The sequence below is a fragment of the Rhinolophus hipposideros genome (genome assembly GCF_964194185.1).
Source record: "Rhinolophus hipposideros genome assembly, chromosome: 11".
Taxonomy (NCBI): domain Eukaryota; kingdom Metazoa; phylum Chordata; class Mammalia; order Chiroptera; family Rhinolophidae; genus Rhinolophus; species Rhinolophus hipposideros.
The window spans coordinates 80,299,315-80,322,934 of record NC_138057.1 but is presented as its reverse complement, the minus strand read 5'-3'; the positions used below and the strand labels follow the sequence as shown (position 1 = coordinate 80,322,934).

Below are 23,620 nucleotides of genomic sequence, written 5' to 3'. Positions count from 1 at the left end.
GTAACATTCTCAAAAACTTCTTAGAGGGAGAAGCAGAATAATGTCACACTCAACTACGAGCTGTGCCAGTGGTTCTAATAACTTCTGACATTGAAAAATAATTGGTAGTTTTGACAGATATAATAGTAGGTAGAGATTGCTTGAAATCTGGGTGGTGGACACAGGAGGATTTCAGAATAAATATCAAGTATAATAAGCTATCAATTTCTGATCTAGAATAATAGGAACAAATTAACCCCAGGCAGAGAAAATGTGACACAGGTGTGGATATCAGACTCCCAAAATGCAACCGTGTTGTAGCTTAAAAGGTCTCATTGTATAGACTCTGCCCCTGGGCTTCAATGCAGTGCAGACACATCACTTCCATCGGCCCTTCCTGAAACAATTATTACAGTGACAGCTGAAATACACTTGAAATCCACTAGATCAGGCAAATGTCAGGAAGGCAGCGAGGATATCACGTTTAAACTCGGAGAGGCAATTAGTCTGAAGATGCCTGGTCTTACCCACTTTTGCAAGGTTTCACTGGTCACCACTGTCATCAGGAATGCTGAGCCCTAGTGAAAGCGTGCACTGCACTCACTGTCTGTGGTGCTGCCGTTAATACAGAACCTTCCATTCTCACGGGTCAGTGGGTGAACCTCCATGGGTGGGGACGGGGCAGAAAAAGGGGGAAGACCTCCCAAATGGGTGTGCAGGACTTTGGGCTGGTGGGCTTTCAGTCTTTAGAACGCCACCGGGGGCCAGCCCCCTGCAGAGAGAAGCCATGTTCTAGCAAAACAGTTGCCATGCTGGGGGGGCCGCTTAGCTCCGTCGGTGGGAGCGTGGTGCTGATGGCACTAAGGTTGAATGCACAACTGCTTTAAATAAAAACAGTGTAATTTTAAATGGCAGCAGCACAATATTCCCCAAAGAGAACAAATCAACTGTTGACTGCTGATTAGGAACAAAAAACTAAGCAAAACTAAGTTTTCCATGATTATTAAAACTGCAATAATTCCCTGACACGATCCCAAACTTACTGTCATATTTATTGTAAAGTGAAACAGTGACCAGCACAAACAACTGCAACTACACAACCTTCTGACTTGCATTATTCATGATTTCAGTGCCCACTGGTTCTCCTTCTTGAAAATCAATTTAACAGGCTGGATCCTAAAGTCTGGATGAACGCTACTGAAATTACCGCCAAAGTGAGAGAGAGAAGCGGAGGACTTCAGCAAACACGTAAAGATGAGAGACAAACAAAATTTTGAATAGGAAAAAAAGACATTTCAATGCGGACTGTTTGGAAGTGCCTGCTGGGGCTCTGTTCCCACTCACCACACAAACAGAAGAAAGGCAAACACAAGTGTGTGGTACTTTCTGTTAGTGTTCCCAAATAGCAAGTGTTTCCAAAGTGAGGGCAAAATGTCACTAAGGATACAAAATAAAAGCAGGAAACTGTGTTAGAATAAAGGCAAAATAGATAGCATGTAGCTGAGTTAGAATTTCACATTTTGTACTTCCCATCCAACTTCCTAGAAATACACACCATTTAAAATGTGTACATTGCAGCACCAATCCCTAGGGTACTTATTTAAAAATCCCCAAACACTGTAACTCCAGAATGTCTATTTTTCACTTTAGGGTTTAAGAGCAATGAACATCTAACATCTCCTGACAGCCCCCAGAAAATACCTGTATGATAAATATCAAGAACCTTTGCAGAGAGGAGTCCCAGGCTCTGCCCACTGAGCTGCACACACTTGGAGCACCAGAGCGCAAGTGTCTGCCCCTCTGAGTGGCCTTCTCTTTCTGGAAGCTTCTAGGTAGACTCTGCACTCCTATACCGGATATAAATGAAATGTCTGGAAATGTCAGCATTAAAAATACTGAAAGTTTAATACTAAAAGGAGAAAATATTCTTTTTCTTCTATGTACAATAACTCATCAAGGGTATCACAGTTAAATATGAAGCGGGGACGAGACACAGGCGACCAGAGTACTTGATATCCTTATAAATATTTAGGAGTTGGGGCAGGAAATCGGGTGACATGGGAAAGGATTAAAACTGTCACAATTATTAACTTACAATAGTCACCTGACCTTTTGACACATTAAAACCAGTTTTAGTCTTGGCTTTAACTTCTTAAAAGCAGTTTTAGGAAAATGTTTTCAATACGCAGGAGAAACAAGAATTGGGGGATATAAGATGTGCAGCTGCTTACTGAGACCAAAACAGCCCCACGCGTTCAGACACTTAATATCTGCTGCTGGTACGCTGACTGCATGCACCAGGTAACTTAAGCTCTTTGGAGCCAAAAGGCAATTCCAGACCAAGGTTAGGACTAAAGCCTAACGCAGCCCAGCAAGGCCCTTGTCTCAACTCTCTAGAAGAGGTCCTTCTGTTCCTAGAAACGACAGGGCTTCAGTGAAGACACTTGGAAAATGAGCATTCGTCATTGGGTGAGGAGTGGGCTACCATCCACCTCTAAACGACTTCAATCTCTGCATTCCGTCACTTAGTCCTGGAGACACAGTGCACTTCCGAAACGAGTTCCCAGGGCTCTGTTTACAATCGTGAAGAGGCTCTGCACGAGTGAGGGCCCTGCTTCCAGCACATCCCACCTCTTCGGACTGGAGCGGTTTTCTGCAGCGGAGCACACACCCTTTCACATCTTCCCAGCGCTGACGTTCAGAACACAGGAGAATCGCAGAAAGGGCAGGGGCTCTGCAGTAATCTCTTAATCCAGTCGGGATCTGCACAAGGAACACAAGTGTGTCAAGCGTTAGCTTCAGAAAAGGCAGCCGATGGGATGAGCTGAGGATGGACTGCAGTGGCAAGAGACAGGCACTGGGGTCCTGCGCAGCATCCTGGACAGAGCGCCTCACACGACGTTACAAGCGGCCGGACTAACTAAGCCTGGGGCTCCCAGAGCTCAGTGGGCCGTAGGGTCTCCATTCTTCAGTAACGAAACAGGAAGACAAGGGACTGAATGAGAAGTTCATAAAGCTCAATTTACTCAAATGAAAGGAGTTTTTCTGAGTGTAACCTTCATACATTATGAATGCTAAAATAGTCTCACAAAATCACAGTACTGGGGCTGGCCCGGTGGCTCAGGTGGTTGGAGCGCCATGCTCTTAACACCGAGGTCACTGGTTCCATTCCCACGTGGGCCAGTGAGCTGCACCCTCTACAGCTGATTATGAACAATGGCTCTCACTGGAGCTGGGCTGCCGTGAGCAGCCGGAGCTTGGCGTGAGCTGCCATGGGCTGCTGCATGTTGCCGTGGGCTACTGTGTGCTGCCATGCGCGGCAGGTGGCCAGCGTGAGTAGCCGGCAGCCAGTGAGAGCTGCCATGAGCTGCTGCTGTGAGCGGCCGACCGAGGACCGGCAACCGACTGCCTCAGCCGGGGGGAGCACAAGGCTCGTAATACCAGCCTGGGCCAGGGAACTGTGTCCTACACAACTAGACTGAGAGACAACGGCTTGAACCAGAGTGGGGGTCGAGGGCAGGAGGAAAAAGGGAAAAAAAAATCGAAGTACTAGTAATTTTTTAAAAATGTATTACACGGAGAAAGAAAAATGTGGCAACATTGGGGCAACACCTTCTCCCCCTTTAAAACCCTCCCTGTCTGTGAAATGCTCTTCTCACTACTCTCCAGACTCCACAGATTCTTATTCTTCCCAAGAGCTCTATGCGGCTCAACTCAAAGTCACCTGGCAGGTGTGTGCGTGCGTTTTTAATTTGTTTCATTCTTTTCCTCATTTTCTGCCTAAAAAGTATACTAATTTTCAGTTGCAGTGGCTGTTTATACATTCCCTCAAATTCGTTTCAAAGTAATCCTCTAAGAGTAGGGGCGTGGGTGGGTGACGAGGGATGAAACATAAAAGGCTGTGAGCTGGCAATGTTTGCAGTTGAATGATGGGTACCTAAGGGCTTGTTATACTCTTTTCTCTACTTTTGTTTATGATTGCATTTTCTGTAATAGAAAGTTAGGATGGAACACAAGCTGCCAACACACCAACTTCTTGGAATAAGAGGGCGTCAGCCAGTTAAGATGGAAAATCCTGAAGAAGGGTGTCGTTGTGTGTAGAACGGCTTTTCTGTTTTACTCCTTGAGACCAGAGTCCCCCAAACATGCATGTAATTGTACACGCTTGGTTCTAGGCAGCTCGTTTGGTCAGAGTGTGACGTTCACGACCACAGGCCCTAAATCTGACATTCATGTCTCTTCAAGTCACTAAAGCCCTTGCCCACATCTACGACCTGGTTTCCAACTAGTTCTCGCAGAAAATTGGGCTCTGTTCCCGGGGCATCAGAAAAGAATACAGACCAACCAGAAAAAATCCCCCATCATGGCTCCTGGAAGAATGCCTCCCATTACCGGCTTAGCACTGCCGTTTTTGTATACTTATAATTTGCCGCGTTTTCATTCAAATATAATCATACACGCCAAGTGCAGCAAGCGCTGCCATTTTTTTGAATGACTGATTTGTTTGCAGTGACAGAACAGCCAACGTACTCACACTAAAATGCAATATATACTGGAACATGACAGCTTCCAGTCACCGTTTTTAATTAGTGTGGCTTCGTGATGATGCGAAGAGCAGGACGGGCCTGCTCCGGAGGGCTGGCGGCCTGAGCCTGACGCAGTCACGTCTAGGGCGCTGGCCCAGGGCCGGCACACGCCATCTCTCCCGCCAAGCCGGGGGCAGCACTCACCTTCAGGGGCGGGGTGGCGGGCAATGCTGTCGTGCAGCAGACACCTCCTGTATATCAGACTCTGGCAGGACTGGTAGGTTAAGAAGCACCTGAAAGAAGCCAGATGGTACCATCAGCTCCACCCACACCTGGAAAGCAGCAGTGTGGATGGTATCTCACCACAGACGGTTATTCCCAAACCACACAGTGAGGAAGTAAAGGGCAAAAACTGTCCCCAAATTCATGGCAACAATGTATTCCTCTCTCAGCCAAGCTGCGCAGACTGGCACCACCCACAGAGTAAGGGAAGCCAAGAGACGTGGTTTCTAATCCAGTCGCTGCAGCGTCTTTGCTGCTGTTTGCTGCACTCGGAAAGCATCTAGTCTGTCCACACCTGACTGTACTTTGAATGTTTGGTATGTTAAAAAAAACTGACATACTCTAGTGAAAATGCCTCGTTAGTGATTTATAAGATCAGGTATAAGAACCTGACAGTACAGTGAGGAAAACCTGAAGATACTGATATAGAAGACACAATCAATGGTGCAAAAAAAGAAGGAACAACAACAAGCATCCACAGGTTCAATTCCATCCATGACCCTTCACTGAGCATCTGCCGGGCAAGTCAGGGACGGCGGAAATGCGATGAGACAGGAGAGGGCCCCTGGGCTCTGTGGGGAAGGTTGGCTCCAGACATAACAGCTGTAAGGTTGAGCACCCAAGGAGCAGAGAAACACAGGAGGAAGGGATATCGGAGGAAGAGATTCCAAGCAGGTTCGCTCTGAGTGAAGACTTGGGCATTCGGAAGGAAGATGACCCCCGAGGGAGAGCAAGCACCCCCTCTCACAGGGAACAGGATATGGGGTGTTCTGGCGCTAACTTCAATCAGTAAAACCAAAACTCATTTTGGTGAAAGAATCCATGTGAGACAATAATGCGTGGTGGTTACACATGTGAACTCTGGAGCCAGAATGCCAGGTCTGCCTCTGTCACCAGCCACCTGTGAACCTCCCCAGATGCCCGTTTCTACCTGTAAAAATGGAATAATCGCAGTGCCACCATCATGGCTGTGGTAAGGCTGCAGGAACTCGGGACCCGGCACCCTCAGAACAGAGCCTGCCCCACGGACGGCTCTCCACACACGCCGCCTGCTATTACTACTGCCAGCTCGTTTCCTACTCTTCCCTAAAAAAAGCCCGAACAGGCAAATTAGAAAAAGTACAGGAACACAGTAAAAAGTGGAACAAATCCAGATATCCATCCACAGGGGAGTATCATGGCACAGCCACACAGGGCACAAGTCCACAGCCGCTAAGGCGGGGATCTACGGACTGATGTGGACAAGTGTCCACAGTGTATTTCGGTAAGAGAAGCGGCCAGTTGTTCAGGGAGTATGTGCAGCACAGCCCTGTGTCTGTTAAAAATGAATTTTAAATATTAAGTGGGTGCCTATCCGTTCCATGCACTGCTTTAGAAACAGCTATGAACAAAACAACAAGACTCCCTGTGCCCATGGAGCTTTCTATTCCAGAGGAGAGAAGGGAAAAAAGTCAAAACTGTAACATGTTAAATGGTGTAAATTGCTAGGGAGGAAAAGAGCAGGGGAAAGGGATGCCGAACACTGGGAGAGGAGTGTCAGCAGGTAATGTGGCCACAAGGCCTGACGGACAAAGGGACACCTGAGCGAGCCCCGTGGCAACCTGCTGAAAGAGCATTCCCGGCAGAGAGAACGGCCCCTGCAGACGCCCCCAAGTGGCAGGGGCGCCTCTGTCCCTGAGCCCAATGGGACCAGTGCATCTGGGGAGACGTGAGAGGACAGAGAAACGCAGGAGCTGCGCACGGACAGAGACGGGAGGAGGGCCGGGCTGTGCATGTTCACCCCAGAAAGGACTTGAGCTTTTCCTCATCAGGAATGGGGAGCCATGGAAAGGGCTGAGCAGCGGGGGGACATGGCCTGACAAAGCCATACCCAGATCACAACCATGGCTGTACTGAGAGCAGACTGCAGGGAAGCAGGATGGAAGCAGGAAGCCCAGGTAACTCTAATAATCCGGGCAAGAGATGATGGTGTCTCGGACCCGCATGGGAGGGAGAAAGGCTAGATTCAAATCTGAAATGCCTACAAAACTTGCAAACAGATACGCTGAGCAGATGGTTAGATCTGTATTGTAAGTATGAATTGAGGGGAGAAATTCAGGCTAAAGCTGTATGTTTACGTCACCAGTGTACAGATCATACGTAACCGCTAAGGGAGTGCCGACAGAAGAAAAACAGGTCCAAAGATGGACGTCAAGGAGAAGCAGACAACGAAGAATGAGGCAGAAAGAAAAGCAGTAGGACTGTGCCCAGGAAGTCGGGGGGGATGGAAGTGTTTTGGGGAGGAGGGAGGAAGCTGAGGGGACGGGGGGGGAATGAGGGGAGAAGAGGGAAACTTATTATAAAGTTAAACAAAAAAAAGTACATAAGCACTTTTACATTTCACTAACTGTGACAGGTATTACTTTTGTAATAATTTTTAAAATTTAAGGCTACTTAAAGAAACTCCCATGTATCAAACAGTAAAAAACTGTCATTTAAAGGGCGTCTTGCTTTAGGCAGGCTGAGGAAAAAAGACCGCGCCGGGTTCAATAATGGCAGCTTTTGTCCGACCTAAGGGCACGGCCACGTCCATGTTGGATAAACACTTGATCTGTAGTGCTTGCTGTCAGACACAACTGAAAACTGAGCAAAAGCGGGTGGGACTTCCGGGGGCTTACCGGAGCCAAATGTGGCCATTGGAACACACCGCCTGTTTGCGATCCGTGAACGGCAAGATCTCTTTACACAAACTACAGTGCTCGGGGAAAGTCTGTTTGTTCATCTTCTTCGAGATGTGTCCGATGAGCACCTGGTAAGACAAAGCAGCGGCCATGTATGTTAGGGCAGCGTGAAGGGCTTCGTGCGGAAAAGCCTGCAGACTCAGAGGAGAAGGAAATGCCGCCACGCTGCACTTCCATCACACTGTCTGCCAAGTGACAAGGCCTTCGACGTGTGCCAGCTGTCTGAGTAAAACTCTCATTCAGGGACCCTGTGACAGAGGGTGACCTATAACCACTAAAGGCAAAACCGCTCTGAAAACCAAGATCTTGTTACTTGCCTTGTTTTAGTTGCTTCTGAAACAAGGACTTCAGAGTTCTGCTAGAAGACAAAGCATTTAGCTATTACTTACAATGTTTTGACTTTAGGAAGGAAAAGCCTCATCTCTATGGGCAAAATATTACGTGAAATACTAACTTTGCAGAATTGTACAAAAGTCTATTCTTCAAGAAGGGCGTACAAAGGAAAAAGCTAATCAGGATTAAAAACTAGTAATCTTCCCTCTGATGGCCCAGAGACCCATGACCGGCCTCGTCTAGTGACCTGCGCCGGAGACCCACGGACCCAAGCAGAGGCTCGGCAGGCCCATGGGGGTGGGGAGCGGGTGGGAAGAGGTCCACAGGGCGGGCTTTCAGCTTCACTTTGTTCTGCTTCGTTTATTAGGATTACACGACTTTAAAAATAAAAGGCTAGAACACACTGATCGACTTCATTATTTTGCTGAAGAGCCTTCACTGGCTACATCCCTGGGATGGCGCATGGACCGCTTGCCTTACCAGCAGGTAATGGCCTCTGAAGCCATCCATCCATTTATACGACGGCTCCTGCGGAAACCCTCTAAGCCTGCCTCTCACTGAGATCACTACCCTGAAGTTCAGATGGCTGTCCTCACAGCCCACGAGGGTAGCCTACCTGTTCTGTATCCAACTACAGATTGAAAGCCCAGTACCTATTGGCATTAAGACCTCTATTTATGGTCCCGTACAGCAGGGTCGACCACCCTGCCTTTTCTAGACAGGCCGAGCACTCCGATGGCGAAAGACTCTGCTCAGAACACCCCCTGCCGTGGCGACGCACGCAGATGTCACACCTGAAGGACCGCTTCTCTTGCTCCCAGGAGCCTGGGGCATGCAAGCTGCATTACTTTAACTCATGCCTCCTCAACCGGGGTGACATTCCTTCCAAGGGGGCAAACAGTGGTTCTTGGGGGACAAAAAATGCTTATCCTTTTAATGTATAAAGCACAAATATACATATCATACATAAACAGATACACAATACATCTATGGGCAAGAAGAATCAGAAAAAATGTCTTAAAATGCTGTGTGGGCTGGGGAGAGATGGTGAGAACCGCCGGTCTGACTTTACGTACCAGCTCTCCAGGGTGCGAGTCTCAGGAAGAATTTGTAATTACTAGTAAACCAAGGCACTAGGTTCAAAGAGGTTCATTTTATGCAGAGTGGGATTATTAAGATAAAACAATGAAATGCATCATTTTCAATCAAAACTCAGTTGCTATAGATGGGCAGAGGTCCAAGCTTCTCTTGTTTAAAAGAACCACATAACTCGGTCCAGTGTAGCTCCACCTCATGCAGCATCCAGGCAATTACTCTAAATCATTACCAACCAAACTCCATTACATAGTTTCTAAAACGGTTGTTACATTTCGCTGGCTTATAACATCCCTGCTAGGTCCTATGAGACACTGATAACCAGAACACACCTCCACACAAGCAGACCACAATGAAACAATGTTTAAAGGTTGCCTTTCAAAAATGAAAAGTCAGTTTCATGAAGGGTACATCTCAACTAGTCTTGAGGTCACTGCTAACATCGCATGGGCAGTAATTTCCGGGGTCCACATACATTCTCTCTGTCAGTCTCTCCAACAAGAAAGTGCCCCAAGTGGCTATGAATGGTCTAAATGAGGGATAACAATATTTGAACTTCAATCAATATTTTAAGTAAGGCTTTGGGCAGTGGAAGGAGCATCGATCTTCGATCTTCGAGGTGTAAAGGAGCATAGGCTTTTGTGGTTTTGAATATTTTAGTATACAGCATGTTCCTTGTAACACAAGTTCCTCAAGCAACTGTTAGCTCAAAGACAGGCTCCCTGATTAATAAGTCTGGGTAACATGACCTCCCCCAAATTCAGAAGGATTCTCTTATGTAGGAGTTCTCAGAACCCTTAGAAGGATCATGTGCACGGGGAACCTTTAAGATGAGTGTGGAGTATGCAGTATTTCCCGGGGCTTGGAAGCCTAATGTTCTGTCAGGGAACTTGAATTCTGTGGCATGCATTTTAGATAACACAGTATAATATTTGTCTAATCCGGAAATATAGATCATACCCAATTTTTGCAAAAGCAACACGAGTAATTCCTGTTTACTTTATATGCCCTTCTTGACTAAATCAGAAGACCTTCTCAAGTCCTTCCAAATGGAAACCCCCTCCCCCAACCCACCCTCCCCCCGCCCCCAAAGAAAACCTTTTGCAAACAGCAAGGGACTGGAGTGCGGGGGCCACACGTCCACGCCTGTGACTGCCCAGTCACATCCTACGCTCCTCGAGGCAGCCTCTTGAGCTCGTCATCAGCCTGGAAATTTCATCTTACAAACCTTGCGTATCATTCACGGCCACAGTGAAAGGACGAACTGAAATATCTGGTGGGATAGGAACGTGTCCTCTGCACGGGCCCGTGTTTCCTATTTATTCTCCAGCACTTTGTGCCAACCAACTACCGAAACAAATGTCAAAGCAAAAGCCGAGCTTTAGAAATTCAGTTTAGGTCATTTCTTTCTCACCCCGAAAGCAGGCTTTCCGGTCTCAGTATTTTTGTGAACACCTACCCGTGCCGTTCGGTCATCGTACTCTTCATCGGACATTAGGAAGTTGCAGAGGCCCCTGGTGGGGATGCTCGTGTTTTCTGTGATCCAGGTGTGCAGGTACACTTCTCCTAAGACTCGCTTCATGTGCTCCCTGGTCAAGTGCATTTCCACAGCTTCGATTTTCCCTTGGATTTCAAGGAGCTTCTCTTCCATTGGCTCCCGGCCTCCAGCGTCTCCAGACTGGGTCAGGGTGTCATCTGTGGGGTCCTCTGGGTCCCCTTCTCTGCTCCTCTCCTGAAGGCCTGGCTTATTCACCTGTCTGGAGGATGTGCCTTCGTCTTGCTGTTCATCCTCGGCAATGCCCATCCCCGGTGAGTCACTGAGTGAAATTTTTGAGTCCTCATGGGTAGGTTTCCACAAGGCTTCTGAAGGGGTTTTCTGCATTGACTGATATAAAATCCTCAGGAGGAAAAGTTTGAAGCGCCAAAAATAGGTGGCCCCACTGCTTCCGATCTTTTTTTCCAAAGCTTCTTGTAAAAATTGAGGGATATGTTTATCTTTTAAAATCTTCCAGCGAACTAGGTCTATTAAATCTACCTGCTTAAAGAGATTTTGAACTGAAGATTCCAGGAGCTGAGCAGCTGCCTCCTCAAAGGTTTTGAGAGTGACAAACTGGACCTGGTAGTTCTTGTTAACGGGATGGAGGCCGTTGACCATGCCCTCAGTGGTGATGACAGCCAGGTACGCGCCGCAGGGGCTCACGGCGATCCCATGCGTCCTCACGGAGCCAAACACATCTGCAAGTTTAATCAGCTGGTGTTCAAACTTTAATGCGACATCTGTGAAAATGGGAATCAGCTGCCTCACCTTCCCATCGCTGGAGCACGTATACACGGTTCCATTCTGCTTGTCTGCGGTCATGGAGACAATCGGCAGCGAGTGCAGGCCCGTGACGTGGGAATTGTGCACGTTCAAACCCGCTTTGGAGATCAGAAGCAGACACCAGAATACATAGGGCCCTCTGGCAGCCACCACTAAACTGCAGCTGCATTTCTGGTACGGGTGGTAAAGCGGGACGCATTTGATGCTGTGCACGGGCAACTGGTCCATTTCTTTCCACAAGACCACAGGCTGCCTTAAAGTGAAATAGCCTTTCACTGCTTTGAGGTTGACAGGGAGAATTTTCACAGGTCCAAACGCACTCCCCACAATGAGGCCGCTCATTTTCCGATTATTGTGCTCATATTCCCACCAAAACAAAACACTGGGGGAGTTGATTCCTGACTCAATTGTGTTGCATGAGGAGATGGACTCCTTGCCGACAAAGGGCAGCTGAAACTGCCACACGGCAATGTCACCGTTTTCAAAGAGCACTGCCAGGAGCACGCTGCCCACGTCGTGGCACTCGTTGTTGTGCTTGACCTGCTGGGTGGTACAGATGCCCGACCACTCCATTCGGACTGCGGTCTGCATGCTGTGTCTCCTCTGGAACTCGGCAAAATCCCCCAGATCCTCCCCCGGGGCCTCGTTTTTAGAGAGCCTGTAACTGGTCTCATAAAGACGTTCTCCATAAATCTCAGTCAGGTCAACCAGCTGGACCCACTGCAGTCTGTTGAGGTTGGCCTGGATGGTCAGGCGATTGTCCATGGTGAGCGCGGCCAAGAGGCACCTGCCGTTGGCATCACAGCCCAGAGGGGACCAGCTAGTGTATTTGAATCCTCTCATTGGGGGCAAAGCCTTCCCCTCAGGGTTAAACACCCTATCCAACATGAAAGTCTGACTGATGGTGGGGTCTTTAGAGGTGGCAAATTTCTCCTTACACTCAGCGACTTCTGCTTTTGAGCCAACCTGGAAATAAGAGGTATAAAAACTATCAGACAAATATTTCTCTCTAGAAATAGATTTATATTACTTAGAGTATATTCACTGGTTCACATTTACATAAACAGTAATTTTGCATTGGTTCTGTTAATTTTGGTATGACATGCATTTAAAAGATGAAGTACATGTCCAAAACTAAATGAGCATTTACTCAGAAATGGCGATTTTTTTTCCAAAGGATCAGAATAAATGTTCTCATTATTCATAACCTGGTTCTCACCTTCTTCTTAGAATTGACATAAGCATAAGGACAATAGAGGTGTACTTAATTCTTAAGAGTCAACAGAGCATTTAGCCGAATTAGTCACAAAACAATCAAGGTGTTAAAATTCACAAAACTATACGTCTTTGATACAATTAGGTATTTGGACTTTTATAATATCTTTGCAATGTACATACAAACTTTAAGTTTTCGATCTGAAATTTCATTTACAAATTATGCTGAAAGCCAACTCCAACTGCTTTGCCCACTGTTTCTATATTGTTTCTATATTGTTTCAATATAGAAACAGTGGGCAAAGCAGTTGGAGTTGGCTTTCAGCATAATTGGCTTTCAGAGTATCTGCCATTCCCCGAACACTCCCGCCCCTGTCTTCCCTGTCTCTCTTGCCTAGAAAGCTCTTTCCTTCTATCCAGTCCCACCCATCTTCCCAGGCCTCCTGAGATCCATAAAGCTTTCATTCATCGCTCCCTCCTCCAAGTCTGTTACATACATCAGCAGTGCTATTTACTTAGTGCCTACCCATACGATGGCAAGCTCTTTAAAAAGATTTTAAAGGAACATTAAAGATGGAGGAAGAGCTAAATGAAAGTGGGCCAGAGCCATAAGAAAATAGCCAGGGAGCCCAAAGCTGAGAAAAAAACAGAGGTCAACTAAAATACGGTTTCTATCATGTCTGAAGCAAGAAGAAAGGACTTGACCCACTGTGGTAGAGAAATGGATACCAGAGAAAGAAAGCAGAAACTTTTCATTCCTTTTTAGCGTAAATCTCCTTTTAAATAGAAGCTGATCTTCAAACTGGGAAGGGTAGAAAAACATGATTAAAAAGGAATTCAAGCCTAAGACATATACAGATATAATAAAAGTCACTTTAAATGAGTTTGAGTCCCAAGCCCAGAGGAATTACACTCCGGGACACGGAAAGAACTTGGAGGAAGATGTTGAACTCAGAACCACTAACTACATTCCTTGGTAAAGCTTGGGCAACTGGGAATGGGTTAGAAAGCCAGAGTACAATAAACAGTTGGAAAAATATCCCCCAAATGCTGACTAGATTAACAAAACTACAGACCATTAAGCCTGATAGGAAATAAAATTCTTTAATGTATTAACCAATGAATGGTTTGTGTAGACAGCTGTGACCATCAGAAACTAGCATAGGACAACTTGAAAATTTTGAATTTATTCTTTTTTCTGAAACTGCGCAACAGCAGAGTAAATAAGCACATGGAACGAAAGGCAGACATACAGCTGTCCAACAGATGAATCAGACGACTAACTCTTCTTAAAGTGTGTTACCCAGAATGCTGTGCCACTGCATGGCCCCTGAACGAGAGTTCTGGGGCTGTACATCATTCCCCCGAGAGTCACAGGAGCTTATTAAATGCCTCCATCAGGGAGCCATTGTACAGTCGTACGAACCAGATTATCCATGCTTCAAAAAAAACAATACAACCTTTTTTGGGGGGTTGTCATCCAAAAGAATATTCTGGAAATGGTGTCTTAGGCCTATATCTCGATTTTGGAAAGGCATTTAAGGTAGTTTCTCGGATACACTTACGGACATGCTGGAGACACACAGACTGGAATTCTACTTACAGGTGTGGCTGGCTAGCCTGTTGATAAAATAATGCTAATCAAAGCCCAGAGCTTTCCATGGCTAGATATAATTAAAAATATGACATAATGAAGCCCAGCAAAACGACTGAAAAATCTGTGCTCTGAGGCCAGACTGTTTAGGTTCACACCCTGGTTCTATCACACACTAGCTCTGTGACCCTGAACAAAATCTCTGCCCCTAATTTTTTCACTTGCAAAGAAAAAAAAATAGTACGTGTGTCATAGAATCAGGAAGGTTATATAAGTCAATATATGTCAAGCATACATTAATAAGTGCTCAATAAATATTAGCTATGATGATTACTAATACTCTCTGAAGATTAAGTAAATGTTAATGAGACCTAATAAAAGTATATAAAATGCAAGGTAAATATAAAATTGTTCACCAAATCCTGTAATATTGTAAATTAGAATAGGCAAATTTACTACAAATAAAAACTACTATAGAATTAAAAGTAAACTTACAGAATTTGTAACCCAAAGCAGCAGCACAGGATGAAATAAATGTATCTCTAGCAATTCTTGGTCCCACTGATTGTAGGAAGAATTCCTGAGAGGATGAAAAGCAGCATGGATCTGGACCCGTAGGGAAATTCCTCATGGTTTTGGGCAGTAATTTGTAATATATTTAGTTTGAATGAGACTACTACACCACCCTCCAGTTCTCCGTATCACAAAACTAGTTAACAATTTAAAACAAGTACTCAGATGCCCAAAGAACAGACCACTTAAGAGCCCAGCTCCCAGAGGCCAGTCCCTAGCCAAACGTTTAATTATATACTATCCTGTTTCCAGTAGGCCACAATTACTACTAATTGCTACATCCTTTATAAGCACCTAACAAACAAAAACTCATTTGAAGCTATTAGACAGTAAGCTTCCTGAGGGCAGGAATATGATTCCAAAGACAGGTAATAGTTATTAACTCGATGTCATTGATGGCATTAATATTCATGTTCCTAACAATTGACACAATAAAAATAGTTATACATATATTATAATTTGGAACTGCATACAACCAGGTGATTCACAGTCCAATCAGCAGTCCAATGAGGAGAAAAATTGCAATTTATTCTTTTAATAATGGTTTTATTTTTCAACAGTTGAATTGATATACCATATTAGTTTCAGGTGTACAACATAGTGATTAGACATTTATATAATTTACGAGGTGATCACCATGATAAATCTAGTACCCATCTGACACCATACATAGCTTTTAAAATACTATTGACTATATTCCTTATGCTATAACTTTACATCCCCACGACTCTTTTATAATTACCAACATGTACTTCTTAACCCCTTCTCCTTTTAAACCTACCCCCCACCCCCTTCCTAGCTGGCAACCATCAAAATGTTCTCTGTATCTGAGTTTGTTTCTGCTTTGTTTACCTTGTTCTTTAGATTCCACATATAAGTGAAATCATATGGCATTTGTCTTTCTCTCTGACTTACTCCACTCAGCACAATACCTTCTAGGTCCATCCAGGTTGTTGCAGAGGGCAAGATATCTTTTTTTCATATGGCTGAGTAATACTCCACTGTTATGTATGTACCACTTCTTCTTTATCCATTTATCCAGTGATGGACCCCAGGTTGCCTCCACACCTTGGTTATTGTAAATAATGCTGCAGTGAACATACGGAGGCACATGTGCCTTCAAAGTAGTGTTTGGGTTTCTTCAGACAAATACCCTGAAGTGGGATCACTGCGTCTTTCACTGTCTCTTAATACAAAATAGTCTTTGTTTTAAAGTCTATTTTGTTTGGTATAAGTGTTGCTACTCCAGATTTTGTTTGTTTGTTTTCATTTTCATGAAATATCTTTTTCCATCCCTTTACTATCAGTCTGTGTGTCTTTCGATCTGAAGTGAGTCCTTTGTAGGCAGCATATGCAATGGTCTTGTATTCTTATCCAGTCCAGCCACCCTATCTTTTGAGTGGAGATTTAATCCATTTACATTTAAAGTAATGTTGACCTGTGTGGCCCAGGATGGAGTCTCTGGAATCTACTACACTCTGGGGCACCAGGGGGCACGGGGCTCCCACCATTGGCATATATACGAGGTCTGACAATTAAGTTCTCAAACTCATCTTAGAAAAAGTACTACATCCCTCATTGCTGAATATCACTATAGTCACCTTCGAAATACTCCCCTTGGGCAGCTATGCACCGATCCCAGTGCCTAGTCCACCCTTCAAAGCAATTTTGGAACTCTTTTGGAATGGCCATAAGAGCTGTCGTTGTATTACCCTTGATGTCCTGAATGTCATCAAAATGTCTTCCTTTCAATATTTCCTTTATCTTCATGTAAAGAAAGAAGTCACTGGGGCCAGATCAGGTGAATAGGGAGGGTGTTCCAATACAGGTATTTGTTTCCTGGCTAAAAACTCCCTCACAGACAGTGCCCTGTGAGCTGGTGCATTGTCGTCATGCAAGAGCTCCTTCAGAACCATTTTTGTACACACCTTTCTCATGCCAAGATTTTCAGTTAAGATTTTCCTAACTGTTTCTCTATTGATGTTTACTTAGTCTGTATGCTTCTCACAGTCAGCCGAAGATTTTGAGGAACAGTTCGATGAATTTTTGCAATGTTTTTGTCAGTCTGCTCGTTACTGGCCACCCTGACCTCTCTTCATCAGTGACGGGTTCTCTCCCCTCAGAAAAATGTTTAATCCATTTGTACACTGCCGTTTTCCTCATGGCATTATCCCCATAAACTTGGACTAACATGTCCCTGATTTTACTTCCACTCTTGCCAAGTTTAACAAGAAATTTAATGTTTGTTCGTTGCTCTAATTGAAGCCCAGACATTCTCACGACGGTAAACAAAACATGCAATAATGAATGCCACTCAGCAAGACACCGCCACACGTTGACACGAACACAGCTGAGACAGATATACCAAGGTTATGAAACCTTACCGAGCTGTTTGTACTGTGCTGCCAATGTAAGCACACGGTGGCAAGTCTGCAAACTTAACTGTCAGATCTCATGGTTATTGTATTTTATTATTCATATTTTTTCTTTCTTCTTTTTCTTGATGAAGTCCCTCTAACATTCCTTTTAATACTGGTTTGGTGTTGTTGAACTCCTTTCGCTTTTTCTTTTCTGGGAAGTTCTTTGTCCTTAGATTCCAAATGATAGTTTTGCTGGATAATCTTGGTTGTAGGTCTCTGTTTTTCCTCACTTTAAATATTTTGTGCTAATCTCTTCCGGCCTGCAAAGATTCTGTTGAGAAATCCGCTGATAGTCTTCTGGAAGCTTCCTTGTAGGTAACTAACCGCTTTTCTCTTGCTGCTTTTAAGATTTTCTGTCTTTAACCTTTGTCATTTTAACTTGATGTATCTTGGTGTGGGCGTCTTTGAATTCATCTTGTTTGGGACTCTGCATTTCCTGGGCCTGTATGTATGTCTATTTCCTTCACCAGGTTAGGGAAGTTTTCTGTTATTATTTCTTTAAATAGGTTTTCAGTTCCTTGCTGTCTCTATTCTCCTTTTGGTACCCTAACGATGCAAATGTTGGTACACTTGAAGGTGTCCCAGAAACCCATTAAACTCTCCTCAGTTTTTTGGATTCTTTTTTCTTTTCGCTGTTCTGATTGGGTGTTTTATGCTACCTTAACTTCTAAATCAATTCTCTGCTTCATCTAATCTACTGTTGATTCCCTCTAATGTATTCTTTATTTCAGTCATTGTCTTCTTCTTTTCTAACTGGCTCTTTTTCATTTTTTTTTAATCTCCATTTTTATGTTTCCTATCTTTTTGTTAAAGTTCTCACTGAGCTCAACTACTCTTCCCTAAGTTCACTGAGCAGCCTTATAACCAGTGTTAGGAACTCTGTATCTGGTAGCTTCCTTATCTCCATTTTGTTCAGTTCTTTTTCTGGAGCTTTGTTCTGTTCTTTCATTTGGGACATGCTTCTTTCTCTCTCCATTTTGACTGCTGCCCTGTGTTTGTTTCTATGTATTAGATAGGGCTGACATATCTCTCGGTCTTGGTAGAGTGGCCTTATATACTAGGTGTCCTGTGGGGCTCAATGGCACAGTCTCCCTGGTCACCTGAGCCAGGTGTCCCTTGTGTGGGTTGTATGGGCCCTTCCGTTGTAGTTGAGCTTTGGTTGCTGTTTGCACGTCAGTAAGAGGGACTGACCCTTGGGCTGACTGGTTGTTAGGACTGGCTGTGACTACAGTGGAGGAGCTGTTGTGCAGGGGCTGACCCTATGAAGCAGGATTCGCTTTAGCAGGGCTCTGGTGCCTGCCCAGTCTGTCCTTTGGGTGTGTTGCCTGAGGAGGCAGCTAGGTGATGCTCTAGTTTGGTCTGAAGCCAACCACCAGGCGTGCTGGTCTCAGGTCCTCCTGTGAGGGGCCCTGCCACAGGCCAAGTTCAGCTGCAGCCTGTGCCCTGCCTGGGGCCGCCTGGCATGAGCCACAAAACAATCTGCAGATGGCAGCCCCCCTTGCTGGGCTTGGAGGTGCCTGGAAGAGGCTAAGTTGTGAACCAAGGCCAGCGGCTGCTAGTGCTGCACTTGGGGCTGTTCAGCAAGAGGTCCGGGGCTTGCCGAGGCCAGATGCTGCTTGTTTGATTTTGTGAACCTTTGACAGATTTCAGGAAAGTCTGTGTAGCATGGGCCAAGATGGGCCATTTGCATGGAAAATCCACTGGAAGAGACTTGGGTGGGCCTGTAAGTTGGATGGGGTGGGGTCTCAGGGAATCAACAGGGCAGGGCGAAGTGTTAGCCAGGTCGATGGAGTCTCAGATATGGCGGAAGCCTGTGTCTGCAAGCTGGGAATAGGGAGAGCTCAACAAAGAAATAATGGATCCTGCCAGCACTTCTGTCTAGGAGAAAGCCGCCCCTCCAGCCCTCACCCTAAGGCCAGACAATTCAGTTCCTCCCCGTATGTCCCTAATGCCTTTCGAGCTGCTACCCCGGAGCTAGAGCTCAGAATGCGTGAGTCCGTTAGTGAGTAAGTCAGTGTGTAGGCCCTTTAAGAGGAGCACCTGGCACTGTAGCCGCCTTCCATCTCACTTAGCCATAATCTCTGCTGGTTTTCACAGCGAGAAGTTGTAAGGACTTCTCTTCCTGGCACTGGAACCCTGGGTTGGGGAGCCTGGTGTGGGGCTGGGATCCCTCACTCCTCCAGTTGCAGATATCTCTGCAACCAAGATATCTCTCCTGATTTTTAACCGCCCCATGCAGGTGTAGGACCAGCTCGTTCAACATCTCCGCCTCTCCGACCAGTCTCGAGGTGGCTTTTTCTGTATGTCTTAGTTGTAGGACTTCTGCTCAACTAGACTTCAGGGGATTCTGAATGATAGCTGTTTTGCAGTTTAGTTGTAATTCTGATGTGGCCATTGAAAGGAGGCAAGCACAGCATTTACCTACTCTGCCACCTTGACTGGAAATCCTCGCAACTTACTCTTCAATTACTATTTAATTGCTTTTCAGATTTATATCATTTATCTTTATATCACATAACTTCAGTGCCCAGGATAGCTACTTGAAAACAGTGGATATGTGAACTATTATATAACTGCATATTTTCCTGAAAGAAAACTCATAATCTAAATAACAGAGTCATAGAGCAAAAACTTCAAAGAGGTTTAGCAGCTAGATTTCTAGCAGTGTTACACACTAAAACTGTGGTCCAGGTTGCAGAAATGTCCATCCTTTTTGTTAAGAGCAAAGGCATGCTGGACAGCACTGAGTAGATTCCAATCTCCACGGACTGTCAATGGATAGAGTCATCAAAGTACCGATACACTTTTTTACATTCCTACCATTATCCTAGGGGTCTCTTTTAGAATTGCAGGGACAACTCAGCATTCATTCACCAGCAGTCCCAGTCTACTAAGACTGCTAATTGATAAGTTTGTATGATGCACATACCAAAGAACAGACTAGAAGGGGAAGATGTCATTATTTCAGGCAAACTATCTACTATTAGAGAGATAAAGATATCCTAATACTTCTTAGACAGTTGTAGAACCAATGATGGAGTCACATTTTTATCAGAATACTATGGATATCTTCATATTCATAGCCATAGCATTAATCCAGGCTCCTATTCCTTTATACTTATATGACTTTGTTTTTATCTTGAGCATTTACAGTGTTCCAGGAACTGTGCTAAGTAATTGATGTGTTTATGTGTGTACACATATAAATATCTACATACGTATTCAATCTTCCAGAAAGTCTAAACCAGGTAGGTTTTATTATCCCCTTTTATAGATAGGCCTATCTTACTATCTTGTGCTAAAGCCCAGTCTCCTAACCTCTATTTTATACTGACCCCAATAGTCATTTTCTTGCCCGTCGTCCAACCAGATTCATATTCCTGAACCATACCGGGTCAATCCATGCTTATGAAACTTTAACATCACCTCAGGACTTTCTAGATTGAAGCCAGCTTCCACAGACTGATCTTTAGTTTGACTTCACCTTCCTTTCTCTGACTTTAGAACAGCCACTCGATTCATCATTACTTTTACACCCAAAATAGTAAGTTATGTTCATGACTTAAATATGTATGTGCATGACATAGACACCTCATTCTTGCCACCTGGATGACACTTTCCTTCCTTCCTCTTATAACCCAACACGACCTGTTTCAGGACTGCTGCAGATTCGCCACCACATGAGCTTCCCTGATGAAGTGCCTCCCTCTCTAGCCCTTCCTTTCTTTCAATTCTCTCTGCAATAGTATTAAATCTCTACTGTCCTGAGACACATACTTAACATTTCTCTAATCCATGTACATATGACCATCCTTAGAAATAGTAAGTTCCTTTTCAGCAGAGGATGCATCTTTTAAAATCTCCTTCTTCTGCTTCCCTCCTTCAGTGTTTCTCAATTTCATAGCATCAACTGCATCTGTCCCGAGTTCATTTATATTTGAACCCATTTGTTCGCATCTTCTCCAAGATCTTAGAGGGCTTAGTCATACAAGTTTGCCAACGATCTAATTGAACACCAAGTTGTATGTTTAAAATTTGATTCACATTTAAGATAGCTGTGCAGAGTAATCGTTTTTGTTTTTGAAACTTCACTTTCATGTAAATATATTCTCTGAAAATAGGTATGTAATTTTATAGGGCTTGTCACTACCTGATATAACACTGTTATTTATTCAGGTAGCTAAAGAGAATGCAAGCTCCGTGAGGGCAGGGACTTTGTTTTGTGCGCTGCTAAGCACGACCCAAGTCAAAGCCTAGCTGAAACACAGTGGTGTTTAAATATTTACTGGGTGAGTGAATATGCACTTTGATAGATCATATACATGCAGAGAGACCTTTGAATGAAATACCGAAAGTTTTATATACTGTACTGCTAAACCACTAAAATAAACGTTATGGCTTACCACTTTTCTAAAATTCACTTTAAAATGATATTGAAACAGCAAAACTTTAGGGGCCCTGCATTTCTGAAGGCAAACTTAGTTTAGCTGAAGCTGGAAGCACTACATCTACACGGAGACCTTGGACTGGAAGTTGAACGACTGCGTTTATTTCCCGAAGCTTTACTTTTTCCTCTACATCCTGAAGGTTTTTAGCTATTACCCTGGAGTACAGACTGCAAGGCCCAGTACTTGCCCATCTAAGGTGAGAACCATCCGTAACCAAGTGGCGGGGACGGTACGGCACGGGCCGGCACCCAGCCTTCTTCTCCCGAGCGGAGCGGGCCGCGGGCAGGCGGCGCGGCGAACAAAGCCCGGGGCCTCGGGCGTCGGCCCCAGACAATAGGCGCCGCGGCGACGGCGGGGCTGGGGTCGGCTGCACAGCGGGCGGCGTCTCGGGGCCGCACAGCCGCCGGGCCGGCAGCGGGCCACGCGCGGGCGCCACGGCGGCCTGGCTCCCGGGGGACCGGCCGCAACGCGTGTGCCGGGCGGGGCGCGGGGCCCGGGGCGGTGGGCACAATGGCGGCAGGGTCTGCGTCGCGGCCGCCGAGCCCCTGAGTGCCGCGGGCGAAGAGGGGCCTCCCCGGACGGGCGCGGGCCGGGGCTGTGCAGGCCCCGCGTGGGGGGCGGGAGGGCCCGGCGGCCCGGGGCGGCTTACTTTGAGAAGGCAGCTGTGCAGAGGGGCGGGCACCGACGTGCGGTGGATGACGAGGTCCTGGCCCGGGTTGTGCACGTCGCAGATGAGCTCCAGCACCGCGATGCTGCGGGCCGTGGACACGGACACGCGGTGGTCTTCGGACCAGGCCAGGGGCTCCAGGCCGCTCACCGCGTACTGCAGCTTCACGGCCGGCTCCCGCCGAGTCACCAGCAGGCGGAACGCGGCGCTGGGCCCGGGGGTCGCGGCGGCCGCCGGCCCCTTCCCGCCCGCCTCGCCCTCCTCCTCCTCGGGCGGCGCAGGCCCGTCGGCCGCGGGCCCCACCCGGGCCTTGTCGGCCGCGTTCATCTCCAGGCAGACGCGGAGGCCGGACCCCAGGCGCGCCAATCCCGCGCCGCCGTCCCGTGACCGCCTCCCGCGCCGCCGCCCCCGGCCCCCGGCGCCCTCCGCGGCCGTTTTCTGCCCCGCAGGCCCGGAGCGCCGCGGAGCCTGGAAGGACCCCGCCGTTGCTAGGCGACCCGGCCTCCAGGTGGCCAAGGCGCTGCCTGTCTAGAAGGCGCGGCCCAGGGTGCTGGGGGCGCGGCGCCTCGAGGACGTCCGTCTCCGGGGGGACCAGCTCTCGGCCCCGTTAAGTGACGTCCCCGGGCCACCAAAGTGCTGAGGACACTAACCCGGCGGCAACTGAAGGAAACGTTGGTTAGGCGGCCGACGGCCTGTCGTTCCCCAGGGGAGTCCCGAGAACTTCACAAGCATCAACTCTGGGGTCGAGTGTCACTCGGCATCCCCTGCCACACGCCAAGCCACGAGGGACGCCAAGCGGGGCGGCCACCCCGGCCCGGCCGGCGGCCCTCCCCACCCTGTGGCCCCGGCGCGTCGGCTCCGCTCACCCGTGGGGCGGGCCCCGGAAAGGCGGCGGGCGCAGGACCCTGCCGGGCAGCTACGTGGGGTCCTCGCGCGCGTCCCACGTGGGCCCGGGCGGAGGCGCGGTGCCGGGTCGCCAGGTCCCGACGCGCCCGGCTCCCGCGTGTGGCAGCGCCTGCTCGCCGGCATGGCGGTGCCCGGTGGCGTGCTGCTGCGCCGTGCCTCCGGGACGGGCCCCGGGCCCCGCGGGGCTCCGGCCAGGCAGGTGAGTCGCGCCCCGGCCTCACGTCGTCTGCACGCGCGCCGCGCCTTTGCTCTGTGGGGTGTGGAGTTATTTACGGAGTTCCGGTGGGCGAGTCAGGCGTCAGGCAGCTGGCGGGGGCGCGCCGGGGTGCTCGTGGGGGGAGGGGGGCCCGCCGGGGTGCTCGTGGGGGGGACGCCGGGGTGCTCGTGGGGGGAGGGGAGCCCGCCGGGGTGCTCGTGGAGGGAGGGGGGCCCGCCGGGGTGCTCGTGGGGGGGACGCCGGGATGCTCGTGGAGGGAGGGCGGGGTGCTCGTGGAGGGAGGGGGGCGCCGGGATGCTCGTGGGGGGGGGCGGGGCGCTCGTGG

At 47.4% G+C, this 23,620-nt stretch overlaps 2 protein-coding genes across 6 annotated transcripts in view; one reads left to right on the top strand and one right to left on the bottom strand.

Moving 5' to 3' along the window:
• Positions 1 to 1,005: 1,005 nt before the first annotated feature.
• Positions 1,006 to 22,856, bottom strand: GTF3C4 (general transcription factor IIIC subunit 4). 3 transcript variants are annotated; one of them, XM_081065933.1, is made up of 6 exons: positions 22,155 to 22,199; positions 14,560 to 14,644; positions 10,395 to 12,221; positions 7,445 to 7,575; positions 4,710 to 4,798; positions 1,006 to 2,742 (listed from the first exon to the last, which is right to left on the bottom strand). In XM_081065933.1, the coding sequence occupies exons 3-6, from the start codon at positions 12,141 to 12,143 to the stop codon at positions 2,678 to 2,680; spliced, it is 2,034 nt and encodes a 677-aa protein (XP_080922059.1). In that variant the 5' UTR covers positions 12,144 to 12,221; positions 14,560 to 14,644; positions 22,155 to 22,199; the 3' UTR covers positions 1,006 to 2,677. The 3 variants fall into 3 exon arrangements, with proteins under 3 accessions (XP_080922059.1, XP_080922060.1, XP_080922058.1); XM_081065934.1 differs by lacking the exons at positions 14,560 to 14,644; positions 22,155 to 22,199 and adding an exon at positions 22,823 to 22,856; XM_081065932.1 differs by lacking the exon at positions 14,560 to 14,644 and having other exon boundaries at positions 22,155 to 22,568.
• Positions 22,846 to 23,620, top strand: part of DDX31 (DEAD-box helicase 31) — a 69,461-nt gene continuing 68,686 nt past the window's right edge. Inside the window, exon 1 of one of the 3 annotated variants that reach the window (XM_081065937.1) lies at positions 22,846 to 23,277. In XM_081065937.1, the coding sequence (XP_080922063.1) occupies positions 23,200 to 23,277 (78 nt within the window). In that variant the 5' untranslated portion in view covers positions 22,846 to 23,199. The remainder of the gene's footprint in view (positions 23,278 to 23,620) is intronic. The other 2 variants (XM_081065936.1, XR_013994413.1) reach the window with 2 other exon arrangements.